The 18,231-nt window shown below is 33.7% G+C and overlaps 2 protein-coding genes and 1 pseudogene across 3 annotated transcripts; 2 read left to right on the plus strand and 1 right to left on the minus strand.

Annotated features, from left to right (window-relative positions):
* Positions 1–2,157: 2,157 nt before the first annotated feature.
* Positions 2,158–2,950, plus strand: LOC106344343 (probable purine permease 8; the record flags this gene model as incomplete). The annotated part of the gene is made up of 2 exons (XM_013783742.1): positions 2,158–2,461; positions 2,838–2,950. Coding segments are annotated over 2 exons (417 nt in total), but the record flags the coding sequence as incomplete, so codon positions are not given.
* Positions 2,951–7,423: 4,473 nt separating this feature from the next.
* Positions 7,424–9,811, plus strand: LOC106343284. 2 transcript variants are annotated; one of them, XM_013782453.1, is made up of 3 exons: positions 7,424–7,708; positions 8,358–8,500; positions 8,590–9,811. In XM_013782453.1, the coding sequence occupies exons 2-3, from the start codon at positions 8,384–8,386 to the stop codon at positions 9,703–9,705; spliced, it is 1,233 nt and encodes a 410-aa protein (XP_013637907.1). In that variant the 5' UTR covers positions 7,424–7,708; positions 8,358–8,383; the 3' UTR covers positions 9,706–9,811. The 2 variants fall into 2 exon arrangements, with proteins under 2 accessions (XP_013637907.1, XP_013637906.1); XM_013782452.1 differs by lacking the exon at positions 7,424–7,708 and having other exon boundaries at positions 7,721–8,500.
* Positions 9,812–13,551: 3,740 nt separating this feature from the next.
* LOC106292897 lies at positions 13,552–18,114 on the minus strand (annotated as a pseudogene).
* Positions 18,115–18,231: the final 117 nt, after the last annotated feature.

The raw sequence follows: 18,231 nt of genomic DNA on the forward strand, positions 1-18,231 counted from the left end.
CTTCAGAAAGTCTTCCCGAAGACTTCTGAAAGTTTTCGCGAACAGATCTGAGAAAAAAAATGATTTCATACCTTAAGCCTGTGAGATTACTTGTTTTGTTTCTCCAAGTATCCATAACTTCACTACAAAATCTACCAAGTCGTTAATGACCACGAATCATGAGCTTCAATGTCTCTATGAACCTTACAAAGCTTGAAACCAAAATATTAGTTTTTTTGGATGAATTTGAAGAGAGAGTGAAATATATGTGGATTTTGTGCATAAGTAATGAGATATGAAGAGTAAAATTCAAAACTTTGGTGCATTAAGAGCTTCAAATTGGTTATTCATGGTGGTTAGTGTATTGATGGCAATGTCAATATTGTAAATATTTGGCGAAGATGAGGATGATAAAGTAAAAGAATCATTTGCAAAAAATTAAAAAAAAATATAATGGCATTTTCATGAATAACTCAAACTTCTAGGGTGAACAGAGAAAAATAAAGTTTCAAAAAAGCATGAGTTACTTTTGTGTTTGACTTAAAATTTTAGGTCATGTTTGAAAAAACCCTTTAGTTTATGTGCAGATGAATTATCATAATGATTGCTCATTTGAAGCCACATATGATTTGATAATTCTTCATTTTCTTTAGTTGTTTCATGTGAACTAAATAGTTATCTCATCTATAAATTTCAGGTATATTTATTACCTTCAATTTTCATATTTATTTTCTAAGTTATATCTAATCGTGATTGATTTAATAACACAAGTTTATTTCATTGGAATAGCTGCAAAACAAATAGTCGATCAAATATTACAAAACTATTTAACATCAACTCTTCAAATACTGGATTTATCTGTAAGTTTTATTGACCTCTGTTTTTTTCGTTTAATAGTATAGATGATGTAAACACCAAATAAACCAGAACCAGTGTTGCTATTTTTCGTCTTTTCTTTTAATTTGTATTTCTTATTTCTTTTAGTTTTGTTTTTTAACATGTCACAAATAACATTAGATTTATATTTCTCATTTCTTTCAATCATTCACAAAGATTAGTGGTCACAAAAATATAATCAAAGCCGGAAAAAGTGAAAGAAAAAAAATACTAAACACACAAATAACATCGAATCCTCTAGGATTTTTCTGGTTTCACTCAATCTTGGCTTTGATTTGTTAGATGGCAGCAGGAAGGAGTCACTCATCTGAACTTTCAAAAGAAGAAGTCAACTTTGGATCAATCTTTCTTCCATTCCCATAATGTAAAAAATTTAAATATTTTCATTATTGTTTATTACTCTTAACCATGTTAATATATGTAATTTTTTCAACAAAATAGTTTTGATTTTGTGTCACCTCATTCTATCCTTAATATGTATCATTTTCTTAGAAAATTTGTATGATTTGATTACATCATTATATTCGAAACTTTCTAAACTATATAGTAAATATTCCTAAAAATCTTTTGAATTTGTTTTGTTAATCAATACAATAATATTTAAATATGAAAACCATATTTTAAAGTGTATATTGTAAAGTCCGTATATTATAAAAACAGTAACATAGAAATATTTGATATTTATTCTTCATTGTCTTTATTTTTATCAAATAGTATAATATGCAATGAGAAATATCATTGTTATTATATTTGTAAATATAATGGTTTAAAACAAATTAAAAATGTTAATATAATACTTTTGTTGGAAAAATAAAATAAACTTAAAAAAATAAAGCTCTTCAAAATTAATTTTATAAATACAAATATAAAAAATTTTAAACCATGTCTCAACATCTATAAATATTTTTAGTACATAAAAAATCAACACAAATACAAAAGTATTAGGTTATCAAATTTTAAATACATAATCCTATAGTTAATAAATCTTTGTCTCTTTTAAATAAAATTTTAAAAGGTGACAAATCTCGCGATTTGAAAGAAAGTTCAAAAATATATATAAAACATGAACGTACAAATATATGACACATTTATATGACACTTATAAAAGAAAAAAATATCCGCGTTTTTAAAGGGCGTGTCAAAATCTAGTGTTTCATTAATTTTTTATTTTTTGAAAAACTAAAATAAAGATGTACTATGATGTAAAAACGGTTTTTTGGATTCACTAAATTGAACATTCATTCAAAAAGAAAAAAAAGAAAAATAAATAAATATATATATATTCTCAACTTGCATTTGGTTTTGAACGCTTTCTTCTCATATATTCTCAACTTGCAGAAGTTGACTCCTTTCATAGTGAATTATCTGTTTCTCATCATCATTTCATCTACTCTTCTTGTGATCAACAATGAATCACAAGGCAAAGAAGTCTCTAAAGGGAAATATGCAATAGACTTCCTATGTACCGCAGCGGCTTCTGCTGGCAATGGACTGTTTCTATCTCTCATGCAGCTCATACTCCGCAAAGTTCTAAAGAAGAATACATTATGCGTTTTCATATACATGGTTTTTCTATCAGTCTCTGGTTGCAACATGTGAGGTTGTGGTTGTTTTTTTATTTTTGCAAGCAGGGAGTGGAAAACTTTAAACAGTGAAAATGAAAAGCTACAAAAACTTGTTGCTACTAATTTTGAAAAAAATTTGATCGTAGATGAAAAGCTACAAAAATTTGTTGCTACTAATTTTAAAAAAAAATTTAACGAAACATTGGCCTTATGACCCCAAAAATTTTGAAAAAAATTACATGGAAAAAAAAGCCTCAAAAATTTATTTTTAGACCCCCAAATTTACCAAAAAAAATTTTTAGCTGAAATTTTTTAAAAACCGCTTGCAGCCCCCTAAATCTCAGGGCCGGCCCTGACTATGTGAGGTTTCATATGTCTTGACTCTGGTTTTCACAGCTATTATTTGGCATGTCTACTTAACTGCTATTGTGGGATTGATCCCATGGTCATCTTCTTTATTCTCCAATTATATAACAACCGTGGGACAACCTATTGTTCCGATACTATAGCAGTGGTTGTGAATGACACAAAGAAGAGGTACATGATTCAGAATAGTGGTTAGTGATCTTTTAAGTTATTCCTAAAATAAGAGAAAGCATAAAGGCATGCACATGTCATTTATATGAACCTTTTGTTATAAATTAAGCATTGAAATGATCATCCACTTCTTTACCAAACTCAAGCACTATGATCATCCACTCCTTTACCAACTCAAGCACTATGATCATCTACTCATCAAACACTATGATCACCCACTCATTTACCAAATTAAGCACTATCTTTGTTATTTTATGTATTGTTGTTCACTATAAATACCATCACTCATCTCACTCTTTTGTACACCATAAACAAGAACAAGAGTTTATAATCAAAGAACCATTACATCTTCTTCTTCTTCCTTATAATAAGCTCTCTCGCTTATACTAGTGTTATTTGCTTCCTACGGGTATTAAATTCTACTCTTATTTAAATTTCACGATACTATAAATTATAAGTTATTTCATAACAATAATTGAATTATTGTACTTTTTGTTTTGCTAAAATGGATTGTTGTAACTAAAATGAATTATTGTACTTAGACACTAAAATTGTCACAATATTCATAATTTCCGAACCAATCCCTAAGCAAAAATATTTTCGTAACATTCTGGACTCATCTAGCCAATAGCCACTACTAAAAACAGCAATTCTTCTGACGACAAAGGGTGTTGGTAATACACATACCATAAGCAGAAAATTTTAATTTAATTAGGTTATTAGTTTTCATTTGGCAGCCAAGTATTTATCAAATCATCAACAAATATTTTTCTTCAAGCATTTATTTGTATATTCGATAAAGTGAAGTTTGTTGTTTGATTCCCATGATCTTTCTTTTGTATGAAAGATTGGAGGGGGCCAAATTTTATGCAAGAGACTGGACTTTGGAGGTACAAGTGCTTTTGTAAGACATCCTCGCACTATTATATTTTCTTAACCTCCGTAACTAAATCTACTACAATTTGAAGAAAGTTTTAGTTTTAGAATTGGAATGCCAGCAATACAAGTTATACAACGAGATACGGCAAAGTAGTTTTAGATTAGTGAGGGATTTTCTCTCTCCTCTCTTTAGAAAGAGAAAATTCTCTTTTGTTCTCACACTTCTATCTTTCACAAGAGGGAATTTTTTAGAGGAGAGATTTTTTTTGTTGTAAAATAGCTTTTCGATCTTTTAATCTATTATGTTCTTTGCTTAGGCGATTTTCAATCTCGCGTTAGCGATTTTCAATTTCGTGTTGGCGACTTTTTGTTGTGTTTTAGCTCTTCTCCTTCTGATTTCATCTTCAATCCATCTGTTCCAAAGGATAGACAATCCTTTCACTAGAAAAGTTCAATTCTTGATTCGGATTATTCGGAATCAATCTTCTCATATGCAAAGAAGTATCCATGAAGATCAAGACAAGAGGGTCAGAAGATACTAGGGAGATTCGAAGCAGAAATAGAAGAGTCGGAGCTGCTGTTCAGGCTAGCGTTTCAACAATGTTCTGTCTCGGGTTTTTTCGAAGGTCTTCGTTGAAGGTTAACTCTAATGGTTGGAGAAGATGTCCTTGATGAACTGGTGGCGATTGAAGGAGATTGAAGCGAACAAGTAGTTTCAAGGGAGTCGGAGAAGGTGAAGGTGATCAGCCGGCGAGAGTTTCGGCGGCGTTTCTCCCTTTTAGACAGTGGAGCCTAGGAAGAGAACACGTGTTATATACGTGTTACACATGTGATTAATGTTTATCTTTAAATTTGGGCTCAACTTGGGCTTAATGTATCTATCAGAACCTTGTACTGTTTATAACTCGATCCTCTTGGGTTTCGTTTATAAAACAAAAAAGTTGACCCAAAAAAAAAAGATTAGTGTTTATTGGGCCTATGGTTATTAGAACGGACTTGAAATTGCGGGTTTGAAAGGGCTAGTTATGTTAAAATATCTACTGTTGACATGAGTAGAAGGTAATTTTGGTTTATATAAAAAGTCAACCATTGGCTCTTATAAGTCAGAAGCACAATAAATAAGAACATTGAGACAGGAAGAGACGTGCGTGCAGACAACAAGTATAAGCAAACCGCTATTGGCACCAAAGAATGAAAGCATTTTATAAAAAGATAGATTTGTGCCTTAAAGACTTATTGATGATAGCTCAAATGAGCTTTATTATGCAGAGAAATAAAGAACGTATAAGATTTGTAAGTTGTCACCAAGAAGAATGAAGATTTAAGATTTGTTTTCATGAAAGAGAAAGGAGGCTGCTTATGAGACAGCCAAGGTTACATTCATCAGACTCTCAACCACACTTGTATAAGCTTAGAAACACTAGTTAGATGGTTCTATTGGTTCATAAGATGGGCCTTTTCTATGGGCTTCAATACAGAAATCGTCCAACAGCGAGAAGACCAGTTTGAGCATGATAAGTTGAGTCCCATGGGTAGCAATTTGATGTTGCCAGAGAACAAGTTCAACAGAATTAGACAGAGCTTTGTTTCCGCTACGGACTTCAAAGCCACGGCTCTAGACCAGGCTGCAGAAGCCAAACGTGCATTACAAGTAAACTCTGCTAAGGTTAACGAGCTTTCCAAAGAGATTTGAGGATATGAAAGATGCGATTCATCAGCTCAAGCTTGCAGCCACTCAGAATCTGCAAGAGTACGCTAATATTGTGAAGAAAAAAAATGATTTACGAGAATGTTACAAGACAGCTGCTGAAGAGGCAGAGAAGAAACTACTAGTGTAGAGGCAAGACCAAATGAAACTAGAAGTAGAATGATAGCTGCAGAAGAAGCTGAAAAGAGATTCGAGCTTGTTATAAAAGAAGTAGAAGAGGCTAAAGCCGTTGAAGAGAAAGTCCGCGAGGAGATGAAGATGATATCTCAGAAGCAAGAGAGCAAGAAACATGATGAATCATCTGACTCGAAGATAAAGGTCACAGTACAAGAGTTTGAATATTTGAAACGAGGAGCAGGGGAAACAGAGAGTGCAATTGCAAAGAAGTTGGCAGATATAGCAACAGAGCTTGAAGAGATCAACGCAAGAAAAAGCGAAGCGGATAATAAGTTAGGAGCGAGCATGAAAGCGATAGAGGAAATGAAGCAGGCAACAGAGTGACGTGACTGGTGGAAAGTGAGTTGAGGAGATGACCTCAAAAAGGAAAATGGACAACATGCTTAGGGCTTTGACTCATTTGTATTAAAACCTTGTTCTGTTCCAATATTAAAACATAAAAAGACAAATGAATATGGTTAAGAGTTAACGTGAAAGAAAAAAAAACACACATACATGTCAATCATTTTGTTAAAGGAGGAACCATTCATCATCTTCCAGATTTCAGTAACTGAGAAGGAAGAACACACATAATGAGATGATCATCGCCCCCACTTATCACTGTCTGATTGTGTAGCCTGTCTTACGGAGTTGCCTTGTACTTCCTCACCTCTCCAGTCTCCACTGTTAAACATGGGGTGCACCAATTATATATCTCGTCTATACAACTGATCTAGCCAACCTGACACGCACCAAGCTGATGGGGTGCATCTCTTGGGAAGCACGTTTTGCATACAAGGCGGTAACCTCTTCCAGGAACCGAGACGGTAACGTCTCATTTCTTTCTTTTCTTTTTCACAATAGTTTTCTTCATTCTATCCCGTACGCCGAACGCTTAAGACGATAGAACGGAGAAAGGACACATCCAAAATCCTTAAACAAACAGTATTCAAGTTTTTTAAATATTAAAAAAATAAAAGATCGTACAAAATACAATAACTTAGCAAATAGTATGTCAATAAATTGTGGGGGATAAGCAATAAAAGAGATGTAACTATTAAAAGCTGGCAGAAGCTGGGAAACAGAGCCTCCTCCTCTGCTGACACAAAAACTATATGTTTGGTCCCTCTTCTTTCCTCAACCCCACGCATTTCTGACCTAAAAATCTCTCTCTCTATCCCTACACGACAGCTGCAAAAAAAAAACTATTTTATTACTTAATTTTAATATTAATATTCTCTCACTCTCTCTTTCTCTATCTACTTTTTAAAAGAGGACTACTATTATCGTCAGTTGTCACTAAATGACTAAACAAATCCCATTCTATATCATAATTAGAAGAAAAAGCGAGGAATCCTAGACACACTTAAAATCATTATTAACGGAGCATCTCACATAATCCTTCATTATAAAATAAAGAATAAATAAAAAAAAGATCAGAGGAAAAAAATGAAATCTTTTTAAAGTTTAAGAAAACTTTAGTGCCATTTAGTGGTTTCTCTTTTAAAAATTTAATTAAATTGTTAAATAATGTTAATAAATTAAGGATGAAATATTCTTGTTAATGGATTCTGCTTTTAAATCTTTGTCAATAATAACCAAACCAAAAAAAAGTTAAATAATATAAATCATAGAAAAAAGATAGCTCCTCTGATTGTTTGCACACTAACCACTTTTAATACCTTTTCTCTCTCTCTCTCTCTGAGATATTGAGAGAGTCTCCTCTTTTATACCTCTCTCTCTCTCTGTTGCTCCTCATGATCCGATTATTTATTTTTGTAAATTTTATGTGATAGTTACAGATACACGTTATATGTGTGTATGTATAATCTATCTAATCTTATATTGATGGAGACAATAACCAGACTCATGGATCTCATTTCTTCTTGAGAGATATTTTTTCTGGTCTCTTTTCATTCCCCTGTCACCCCAGATCTGTTCGTCTCTCTGACCATTTCCAAGCTTCAAGCTTTTTTTTATTTTACGGGTAACTCTTTTATTTTAATATTATATACTACTTTTCTTAATCTAAAAGTCCAAGTAGTAATAATACTATGTTTTGTTTTTGTTCGTCATGATAAAGTTTGATGCTTTTCCTTTTCCCCTTATAGCTTATAACTGTTGAATTCTGGTTTAGGAAAATATGTATACTTTTGTTTAATGTGAATAACGAACCCTCTGCTACATATTGTTTATCTTTTAAAGCGTTTATGGAATCTTCCATTATAGCATTTACTTGTTTGCATGTTTTAGATTGATACTGAAACTATATATATACTCTTCTAAAGCCATTTACGGAAGCTCTTTGTGTGTATGTGATCGATATAGGTTTAGTATCCTCCATCAATGGACTTAATATTATGAGGGTTTAGCAGAGGTTTTTATAGATTTAAAACCTTGTCAAAATTCTACATAGGAAAACAGAATCAGAATTATCATATTGTTAAAGATAACAGGACATTTTGTATGTGTTTCCATTTGATTAATTGGTCGAGTTATGTACTACATTGATGTTCTTGTTATACCTTCATTGGTTTTAATCTTGTTTAGGCTTCCATGGATGTTCTGTTGTATGCTCTTTGTTATGTTATGTGTTGGAATGTCAATGTTGTTCTCTGTGTGTTGGCATTTGATAGGGACGGGGGCACATAATCAAAGAGCCATGTATTTCTTCGGTTTGTCCAAAGAACAAGTGTTGTCACAGAGACATGTTGTATCATATAAAGAGACTTTTAACCAGAACCCAACCAGTAGTACGGTCACTCTCTTTGGGAGACAGGTTAGCTTTACTCAGATTCTAGTCTTATCCACCTTCTCGATGTTTTGTTGTTAAAAACAAATAATATTTGATGAGATTCTCATTCTCAGGTGTATCCAGTGAAAAGAGAGAGCTCCAATCTCAGCAATGGATGTATGAGGATACAAGACATCGATCTTCGCCTTCCTGCAGATCACTACGCTTGTAATGAGGAGAAAGAAGCGTTAGCCACAAGCTGGAGTGGCAAAAGAAACCCAAGAATTGTTATTGATCTTGAACAACTTCCCACAGAAGAGGATGCGGATTCCATTAGCTATGCCACTGTGAAAAGTCCTGAAACAAAACCATCATTCTTGGCTCATCAATCTCTCTTAGAGAATGGTAGTGATAAAGCAAGTGATATGGAGTCTGGTTTACTGGATCTTAATAGTTTCCCTGATGCTGATGAGTTGGTTTCCGAGCCTCGTTGCTGTTTCTTACAAGATCTGAACTGTCCTTACATCGAAGAGACGGAAACTAGCTGCGAGAAGAGTGGTATAGATGATGAAACTACGCCGCTTTGCTCTCCTAAATCCCAAAACGTCCGTGGAAAAGACGGTACTGCATCTCCAGCTTCAGATACATCTTGCTGCACCACTGAAGACAATTTGAGAAGAGGCTCCTCTCCTCGAGCGTTGGATCCTTCTTGCCGTACCAGGCTTGAGTTTCCTGTCTTACCAGATAACGAGGAGGAAGAGTTGTCTGAAGTTATTCAAATGGCAGCTGAATCATTAGTCCACATATCAACGGTTTCATATCAAAACCAAGACTTGGGATCAAAGCCTGTGTCGAGAACCAGCAGCTTGGAATGCTGTTCCTGCGATTCGTATGAGCTACACACGTTAGGGATAAGCGAAACCAACACGGAAGAAGACTTGTGCGTGTCATCAATGGCTATGGATGAGCTCAACAACATCACAAGAGATGGAAACAAAGAGATGGGACTGAAGCTGAGAAGAGGGAGGAGGATGAAGCATTTTCAGAAGGAGATACTCCCCAACTTAACGTCGCTCTCTAGGCACGAGATACGCGAAGACATTAACATCTTGGAAGCGGTTTTGAGATCAAGAGAGTACAAGAAAATGCAGGGGAAAACGAAAGATGTCATTAAACTCGGAGCGAACCAGAAAAACAAACGTTCAGTGTCACAGAGGTACGTTGGTAAGAGAAGGCGAAAACTTGAATGAGCTTATGATGATATCTTCATGGGTTTCAGATTTGCTTCATTGTGTAATCTTTTTAACCGTCTTATGTTGTTCAATTCTTTTTTCTATATTTAACTTTATGACATTGAATAGATTTTGACCCGCGGGATTTATTTCTTTTTAAATAAAGATCTTCTATAATAAATATGGTCAGTTATAAATATAGTGCGGGATTGGTTATACATATTTTGGTTACGAATATTATTAGTTATAAATATGACAAGCGAATTAATTACGGGTCAATAACTTTTAGAAATGATAGGTTATAAATATAGCAAGTGAATTAATTAAAAAAATTCCAAATTAGGTAATGGCACTCTCTTGTAAATAACTCTAAAAATTAAGGGCAAAATCCTATTAGGTATTTTGCTTTAATAGTATAGATTATTGATAAGAGGAGAAAGCTAGTGAGCTGATTAGTGATGACATTCTCTTTCTCATCCTCTCTCTCTCAAAATGTTACTTTAAGTTATTTGTTAGGGAGAAACTAAAATGTGTTATTTTTTTTTTTTCAAACAATGAAATGTGTCTATGTTGGAATCTTGGACATGGTTCGTAAACCCAACATTAAAACTGATGATTTATGGGCCGTGGCCCATTTACTTAAAAGAGGCCTCTAATTTATCATCACTACATCTCCAAATTGTCGTTGAGACTCTTATTGCCATCAACTTCAGAATCGGCGTGTAGTCTCGGTTTGAAATTTTCAATTTGGTGAAGTGTTCTGAGTTCTGACCGACCGTGCTGATTCTGCCACACTAGGTCTAGAGTTTTCTTAGGTTTTCATTTATTTTATGTGATATTTATTTCACTGATTTGTTGTATTCTTAACCAAAGCTAGTTAGTTTTTATGTTAATTATACACTATGGTTTATACTAATGTTAAAAAAGTATATACAATGTATTTACATGAATTTTGTTTTTTTTTTTTTTTTTTTTTCAGGAAACGGCTAACATGAATTTTGTTTTTAAAAACATTAATCCAGATACTTTCTCATTTTATGTGGTGAGCGCCTCAATTTGTTCGTCCACAATATCATATATATATTTATTTATTTATATTACTTATCATGTCGAAATTTTGTTTTTTGTGACAACTGGAAATATATTAATGTAATGAACATGAATATATTCCAAAGAGGAATCTGGATGAATCTACTCGACAATAATTGAATTCATGACAATGAAAATAGGTAGTTCCATCTTTCCCCCCATCCCACTCTCCTCTATGTCTTTTATAAGTCACGTTAAACTGAACTAGTGTTCTTTAGACCAAAGGTTCATGATTACCTGTCTGTTATTGGCACATGTAAGTTCCATATCCAAATTAGTCTCATTTCAACATTATTGCTCTTCGACAATCATTACAGTAAATCATACTATGTTGCAATACTTTAATATATCTTTCTAAGATATTTTCGTATATGTTCTTCTTTAAGATGGTTGTCAATATATTGGAACATAGTCATATACTGTGGCCTAGTTGAAATATTTTGGGTACGTATTTTGTGAATTTGGCTCCAGCTATATATATAGTGTATGACGCATGGAAAAGAATAGAAAATATGTTGTCTGTTGTCGAAAGAGATCATCAAATAAATTGATCTGAAGAAATAAAAGTATCATAATTTACATTAGATATACAGATCATCAAATAAAGTACATTTTCTTAAGTAACTTGAAAAACTATTTACATAACAAAAGAAGTTATAAATTATAATCTCATTAAAAATTATATATATTTTCTTAACTAAAAATTATAAAATGAAAATTAGTTGATATTATACTAGAAAACTCCTATTCTAAATTAGACATACAGAAAATAAGTTTTTTATAATACTTTTTTATAAAAAAATAATTACGCAACCAAAAATAAATAATGAAAATTAGCTGAATTAATTATGCAGTTAGCTTATAAAATCATTTATCTCTCACAACGATATACATTTATCCAGCTCAGTCCAAAATAACTGATTTTTTTTGTTGTTTTTTTTTTGTCATCAAACAACCAGACTCATAGTGACTCTGTGAACCAAACTGGTAGCTCTACATCCATGTGAACGACGAAAGACGATTGTTTTCTGGCACTCCGTGCTAGACTATCTGCCTTTTGATTCTCCGTCCGGGGTACATGAATGATCTCTGAGATGAGGAAACATGTCTTCAACATCTTTATATCTTCCAGATAACTTTCAAACGCCGGTCATTCTTCTGGTTCTGAAACCATCTTTACCAATTGAGAACAATCCGTAACAAACGTGACCTGATATTGATGTAAATTTCTCATACACTCCATCGCCCATATTAACACTTCCATCTCCGAATGGAGGGGTGAAAGACTTGCCCGAATATTCCTTGCACCCAACAAACCATCGAATCCCTCACGAATACTATACAAACCCTGGCCTGAATAATGCTCTTTATCTTTCCACGAACCATCTATAAAGCACCAGCGACCTGCCCTCCTGGGACCGTGCCTAACCTCAACTTGTTGTGATGCCTGCTGAATATTCTTCACCTGAGCCTCAGCCCAAAGTTTTGATCCGGTTTCCGCAAGATTAAGTGTATCTCGTGGGTCCATATCCAAATTACTAAAAACTTTGTTAATCCGACCTTTCCAAATGTACCATAATATCCACGCAAAATGATGATCTTTCGTCTCCGGGATAACCCTTCAGAAAAAATGATCCAAATTTGTGAAGAGAGAACTAGCAGGGAAAAGATCTGAGTTTGACGGTATCTTTGACAATGTCCAAACTTGACGCGCAGAAAGACATTCAAAAAATACATGATTTATTGATTCCTCATCAGCTCCACATTGAACACACCATATATCTCTTTGTATTTCTCTCGCTTGCAAATTCTTTTTCACATCGAACTGATTTTTTTTTTGTAAAAAGGCTTAAAAATAATAGAATATTGAAAGAAATATCTGAAGCAGACCGTTGGATGAGTATGGATTCTAGTTCATCAATCAATGAATTTGATTAGATTATTATGGAAATTTGTCCATATACTGATGGATTGGATTAATGTCTATATGCAGGAATGGATATAACTGATTTGATGTTCATGCCAGAAGTGATATATATATATGTCTTAACTCAGAATTTAAAGGTGCATGATTGGGGTGGGAGACTATTTGAGAAATCATAATTTTAATTAAATTACAATTTATATCTGCAAACTAAGATAAGAGCTGCACATAACATTCCTTGCTATTTTTATATCGTAAGCATACCTGGAAATTGCAAAACAAAGCTCCATACATTTAGCTCATCTTCTTTAATTTTGGAATAAATGCATGAAGGGTTTATATTTTAGGGTCATCAAGCCAATCACAAATAATTTCATCAATAATTTGACGAAAAGATAATAATCTTAGTGTTATTGGTCTTATCTAAAATATTCAGGATAAGCATTTATAAAATTACTTTTAATCTCAATTTCTATAATATTCTTTCCATTAGTCTATTATATTCTGTAATTAGTTTAATTATGTTTATCTAGTATATATAATTTGTGACAATACAATAATACAAAAGTAACTAGTCTAATGTAGAGGACCATCGTAAAGTATATTTGATCTCTGTCATATAGGTTTAAAGATAATTTTGGACTATCTCCCTAATAATTCATATTTTCACTTGACCAATAGTCACCGAGGGACCAATCGATCCAATAGATTCTCAGAACTGGGGTCATGAATTCATTTATATCCAAAAAGAGATAAAGTTGAAAGTATCAGACAACTTGAAATTTAAACAATACACATCTTTTTTATTCTAACACAAACAGTACTCATCAATTGCGTTAAATCAAAGAAATTTTTCATTTTGTTGTAAAACAAACCTAAGAAATGTTTCAATTTATGCTTTTATACCGACCTTGACGGGAATCTTTATCCCTTATCAGTCGGTCCATAATTTTGTCGACTCGGAAACAAGAGGTAACTGAAAGAAAAAAATCATAAAATATACCAGAAAACTCGAAATCAAATTCATACATGTCGACAATAATACATTATTCATCATCATGATCATGCATGACCCATGGGAATATCTGGCTCATCTTCCAACTAAATCCCAAGCTCAGCTAGTCTTTTGTCCTTGTAAACGTACCACTTGGAGAAAACGAGGAAAATAAGGAAGTTCAAAGTAACAATTACGGCCACCAGCTAATAGAAATTGTATAGACGGCCCTTGTTGAGATCATCAGCGATCCACGGGTGAGCTTTATCCGTGAATTTCTCAACAATAGTCACGAGAATAGAGCTGAAGAAAAATCCTAACGCCAATGTGCTCAACAAAAGCCCCGTGCTCATCGTTTTCATACCTTTAGGACACGCTCTTACGAAAAAATCCAACTGTCCTGTGTATATCAACGCTTCGCCGATACCAACAATAAGGTATTGTGGAATGAGTAGATAAAACCCTAGAGGAAGCGTTTTGACTGTTAGACCGTGTGAATGTGCGGTTCTAAGACGTTTGATCTCTACCAAAGCAGCTACGGCCATACCCATGGCTGCGAATTAGAGACCCAAGCCAATGCGTTGAAGCGGTCTTAGACCTTGAGGGTAGTTGAATAGCTTTTTGCATAGGCGAATGGCCACACGGTCGTAAAGGGCGGTCGTTAGAAGGAGGCCACCAACATAGAAGACGGCCATTGAGGCTGCAGGGATCTCAAAGCTCCCAATGTGACGGTCCATTGTCTCGGATTGTGCGACTGATAATGTTGTCAATTGAGCATGGACGGTCCAAAATAGGATGCATGTTGCCCAAATTGGTAACATCCGAACGATTTGTTTCACTTCCTCAACATCGGTTAGTGTTGAAAGTGTCCATTTGTTGAATACGTTTTGGGTCATCGCCGCTTCTTGGTCCTTTATCGCCGCCTTGTCTAACAAACTGTGGCATCAAAAATAATATAAGGAATAGTTAGATTCATATTAGATTTCTATGGGGAAAAAATAATTTTGGATTAATGACAGGTCTCTATTGTCACAAAAGATCTTTCGCGTGTTTCTTAGAAAGAGCTTGGTTAGTGGCTTGTTGATAGCGAAATAGATACTATACGAAAAATGTCCCTATTGAAATTTCATTGATTGTTATTTTTATTTATTTATTTTGTGTGTTCTTGACTTCTTTGTTAACATATCATATTTTCGTGATGTAGACCTTCACACAAAGCAAATTAAGAAATATACATAATCTGATATATGCACATCAGCACATACATAATCGCCCAATAATATACAAACTGAATCAAGCAAAGAGCACGCAAAGCACGTGACGTTAGGGTTCGAAAGTCTTAACTTTGGGTCTAGCCCGGTGGTGTAAAGTAGTAGAGGTGTACGACACGAAACGTGATGTTTCCCACTACAAGACTAAACAACCGTCTCCCTAACTTATGGTTTATTTCTTCTTTGTTTATTTTCATTTATTTCCAAAATAAGGAGAAATTCAGTGCAGATATATGATATAAAGATACTATACAGTTTTGATCAAAAAAAAAAAAAAGATACTATACAGTTATCTGCGATTAACAGTAATTTGATTCCTTTGGATTCTTGTGTGTCTATCTAGGCAGAGCATAGGGATTGATGCGTAAAAGATACTGTACTTGGTTGGCAAACAAAAAGAAAGAGAAAGATACCGTACTTGAGGGGGAAAATCAAGAGTGAGATATCTATATTGGTTACGATTTTAATAGTAATAAAAATATATAAATATATCTATATGTACATATAGAAATTTTTGTTATTATTAACGGTGATGCGGGGGTGTGCAGTCCATCACCATTCGAAACCTAACATTTCGAAGTCTAAAATTTAAAGCAAGCGATTCCGTCATAAAATAATAAAAATGAAAAAAAAAATATGATAACTTACTTTTACTTTCACCACAAATTGGGGCTTAAGTTATTTTTTAAATGTTGTTTATAGGTTGTAGAAAACTTGTATATTTTCACGAGATCCACAATTTTAATTTAACTCTTTTTTTTTTGAAAAGAATTTAACTCTTTTATGAGATAAGAGATCTTTCCAACAAAAACAAAATTTATAATACTTTAGATATTCAGCCAATAGTTCGGTCATTCTCGTTTCAATAACCGAATAATCGAACATATGATGTGAAATTTTCTATATTTTTTTTTTCATTTAGAGGAAAAGTAACAATGGAGAATATCACCCAATGTGCATATATCCCTAAGTTTTTTTCTTCATCTTTATCAAATCTTCATGAGGAACTTTTCTTATTTTTTCTTATTATTATTATTATTATTATTTCTTTTGAATAAAATGTTAAATTTGATTCAAAAGAAAATATACTTTTTTACAGCATTGGCTACTTTGTTTATATACTTTTTCTTATTATTTTGATTAACATTTGGAGACTTTTCTTTTCTTTTCTTATTTTCTTACCTATTAGTATATAATATGTATTGAACTTGACGTGCTATCTAACGTAAGTACACACATATACACAATTATAAGGAAATAATCCAAAATATTGTAGTTAGCTGTATAAAATCCATGCTCTGGCATGGACCAGTTTCGTTGTATGGTCGAATAGTAGTAATTTTTTTATGATAAATTTTCATTTACCTCGTAACAAGAGACAAGGAAACTATTTCAATCTTTTTTAATTGGATTCTAATGCCAAGTAGGCATATAATGAAAATAGTTGTGGTCTCCCTTCAACTAAAGGACATGAGCTTTTTGAGTTATTTCTCACCCACACAGCCCCACTTTTAATTTCACATTCTCAAGTCTATACTATCACATTCAATTAACCCACCACACTCAATAATCTGAGATTAACCCTTTCAATAAAATATAGAAAATGTCAAATTTGAATCTTAAAAATATTTTAACCTTAATGAATCATAACCGTAAGTAATCATAGGTGGGATTTGTTTCTTTGAGTAAAATGTTTCAAATTAATGAAAATAAAGCAGCTAATTAGACAATAGAAATCGTACCGGAATTGTTTGGTATGCGGCAGCTTTTGTTTACTCTTCATCGAATTTTCAGCTGCGATAACATCGTCCAAGTCGTATAGATACGACGGGTCCGACGGCAACTCGAGCCGTCTATTCCTCCACGCCGCCACAACAACCGCCGCAACTTGAGTCATTGGGCTACCGATCAACTTCTTGAAACGGTAGCGATTTGTTCCGGCCAAGAAAATGCTTAGAGCAAGTACGATTGAAAACGCGCAAAGGCCATATCCCCATTTGCGTCCAACATCATCTTGTATGTAGACAAGGACCGTCACGGCTAAAAGAGAGCCAACATTTATACAAAAGAAGAGGCGGTTGAAGAAATATGTCATTTGTGACTGTTCTTTCGGTTCAGTCTCATCGAATTGGTCTGACCCAAAACCGGAGACACTTGCCTTCACACCTCCTGTACCTAGGGCAGTGAGGTATAAGGCTAAGTACAGAACCGTCAGTTGTATTCCACTTGCTTGTACGCAGTGAGACGACGTCCCTGGGTTGCATCTTGGTGGTTGAAGTCCCGGTATAATAGTTGAGAGGGTTAAAATCGAAACACCCTAATAATCATAGTAATAACATAAATATATATATATATTTTTGGAAAAAAAAACAAAATAAAGACTTATGCCGTTTACTGTTTTCATATATTTGTTAGAGTAGTCAATATTTATAATTTCTTCATCTTCTTGGCTATAATTTTTGTAAGACGAAAGGGACTTCTAAAGTCCTTACCGTGGCTTGGATTGCGGCGAATATAACAATCGTTAAGTACCTATATGAAACAAAATTAATTTACTTTACATGAGCACAGGAACAAAAATCAATTTGATAATTATTTATAAATTATATATATACAAACCTTCCAAGAAAGGTGTCAGCTATGAAGCCACCGAGGAGACAGAGCATGAATGAAGTTCCGAGGAAGTTGGTAACGGTGTTAGCCGCTGTTGCATTGCCTAAATGCATAGTTCCCGTCAAATAAGTCACTAAATTAACGCCGATACCTAAAGTTGTCAGCCTCTCTACCGCCTCAATACCTTCAAATAATTATTAACAAGAAGTTAGATACATCCAGGAAGAAACTGAAATTAACTCCAAACCATTTCGAATAAGCTTATAACGTACTAAATGTGTGTTATTATACTTACAGAGAATCATCGCGGCGCTAGCCCATCCACCGGTTTTAGAGCGATCGGCAGGGCGGCCTTGAAAGTCCCAAGCATCTAAAAGGGTTTGAGATTTTGATTCAGGAAGAGACATATCTTGAAGATGGACGAAATGTTTTTGCAGTTTTCTTATAGGGACAAAGGTTGCTTGGACAATACAAGCAAAGTTCTGAAAAAGGCTTTTTTGGACCTTTTGGTTTCTTTTATGATATTAAACGTGTACATCTTTGGAGTCTTGATGCCTCTATTTATACTGGAAATTTCCCAAGCTAAAATTTTAGTTTTTTGGTTTTGATTTATTTATACATAAAAATATAAAAGGGAAAATTGGTAAAAGAGA

This window comes from Brassica oleracea, chromosome C5 (genome assembly GCF_000695525.1).
Source record: "Brassica oleracea var. oleracea cultivar TO1000 chromosome C5, BOL, whole genome shotgun sequence".
Classification (NCBI taxonomy): Eukaryota; Viridiplantae; Streptophyta; class Magnoliopsida; order Brassicales; family Brassicaceae; genus Brassica; species Brassica oleracea.

Excerpts from the sequence above, each read along its gene's own strand:
- LOC106343284 (XM_013782452.1), top strand. The coding sequence starts at position 8,219 with ATGTACTACATTGATGTTCTTGTTATACCTTCATTGGTTTTAATCTTG. Across the intron at positions 8,501-8,589 it reads TCACTCTCTTTGGGAGACAG|GTGTATCCAGTGAAAAGAGA; the intron begins GTTAGCTTTACT and ends TCTCATTCTCAG.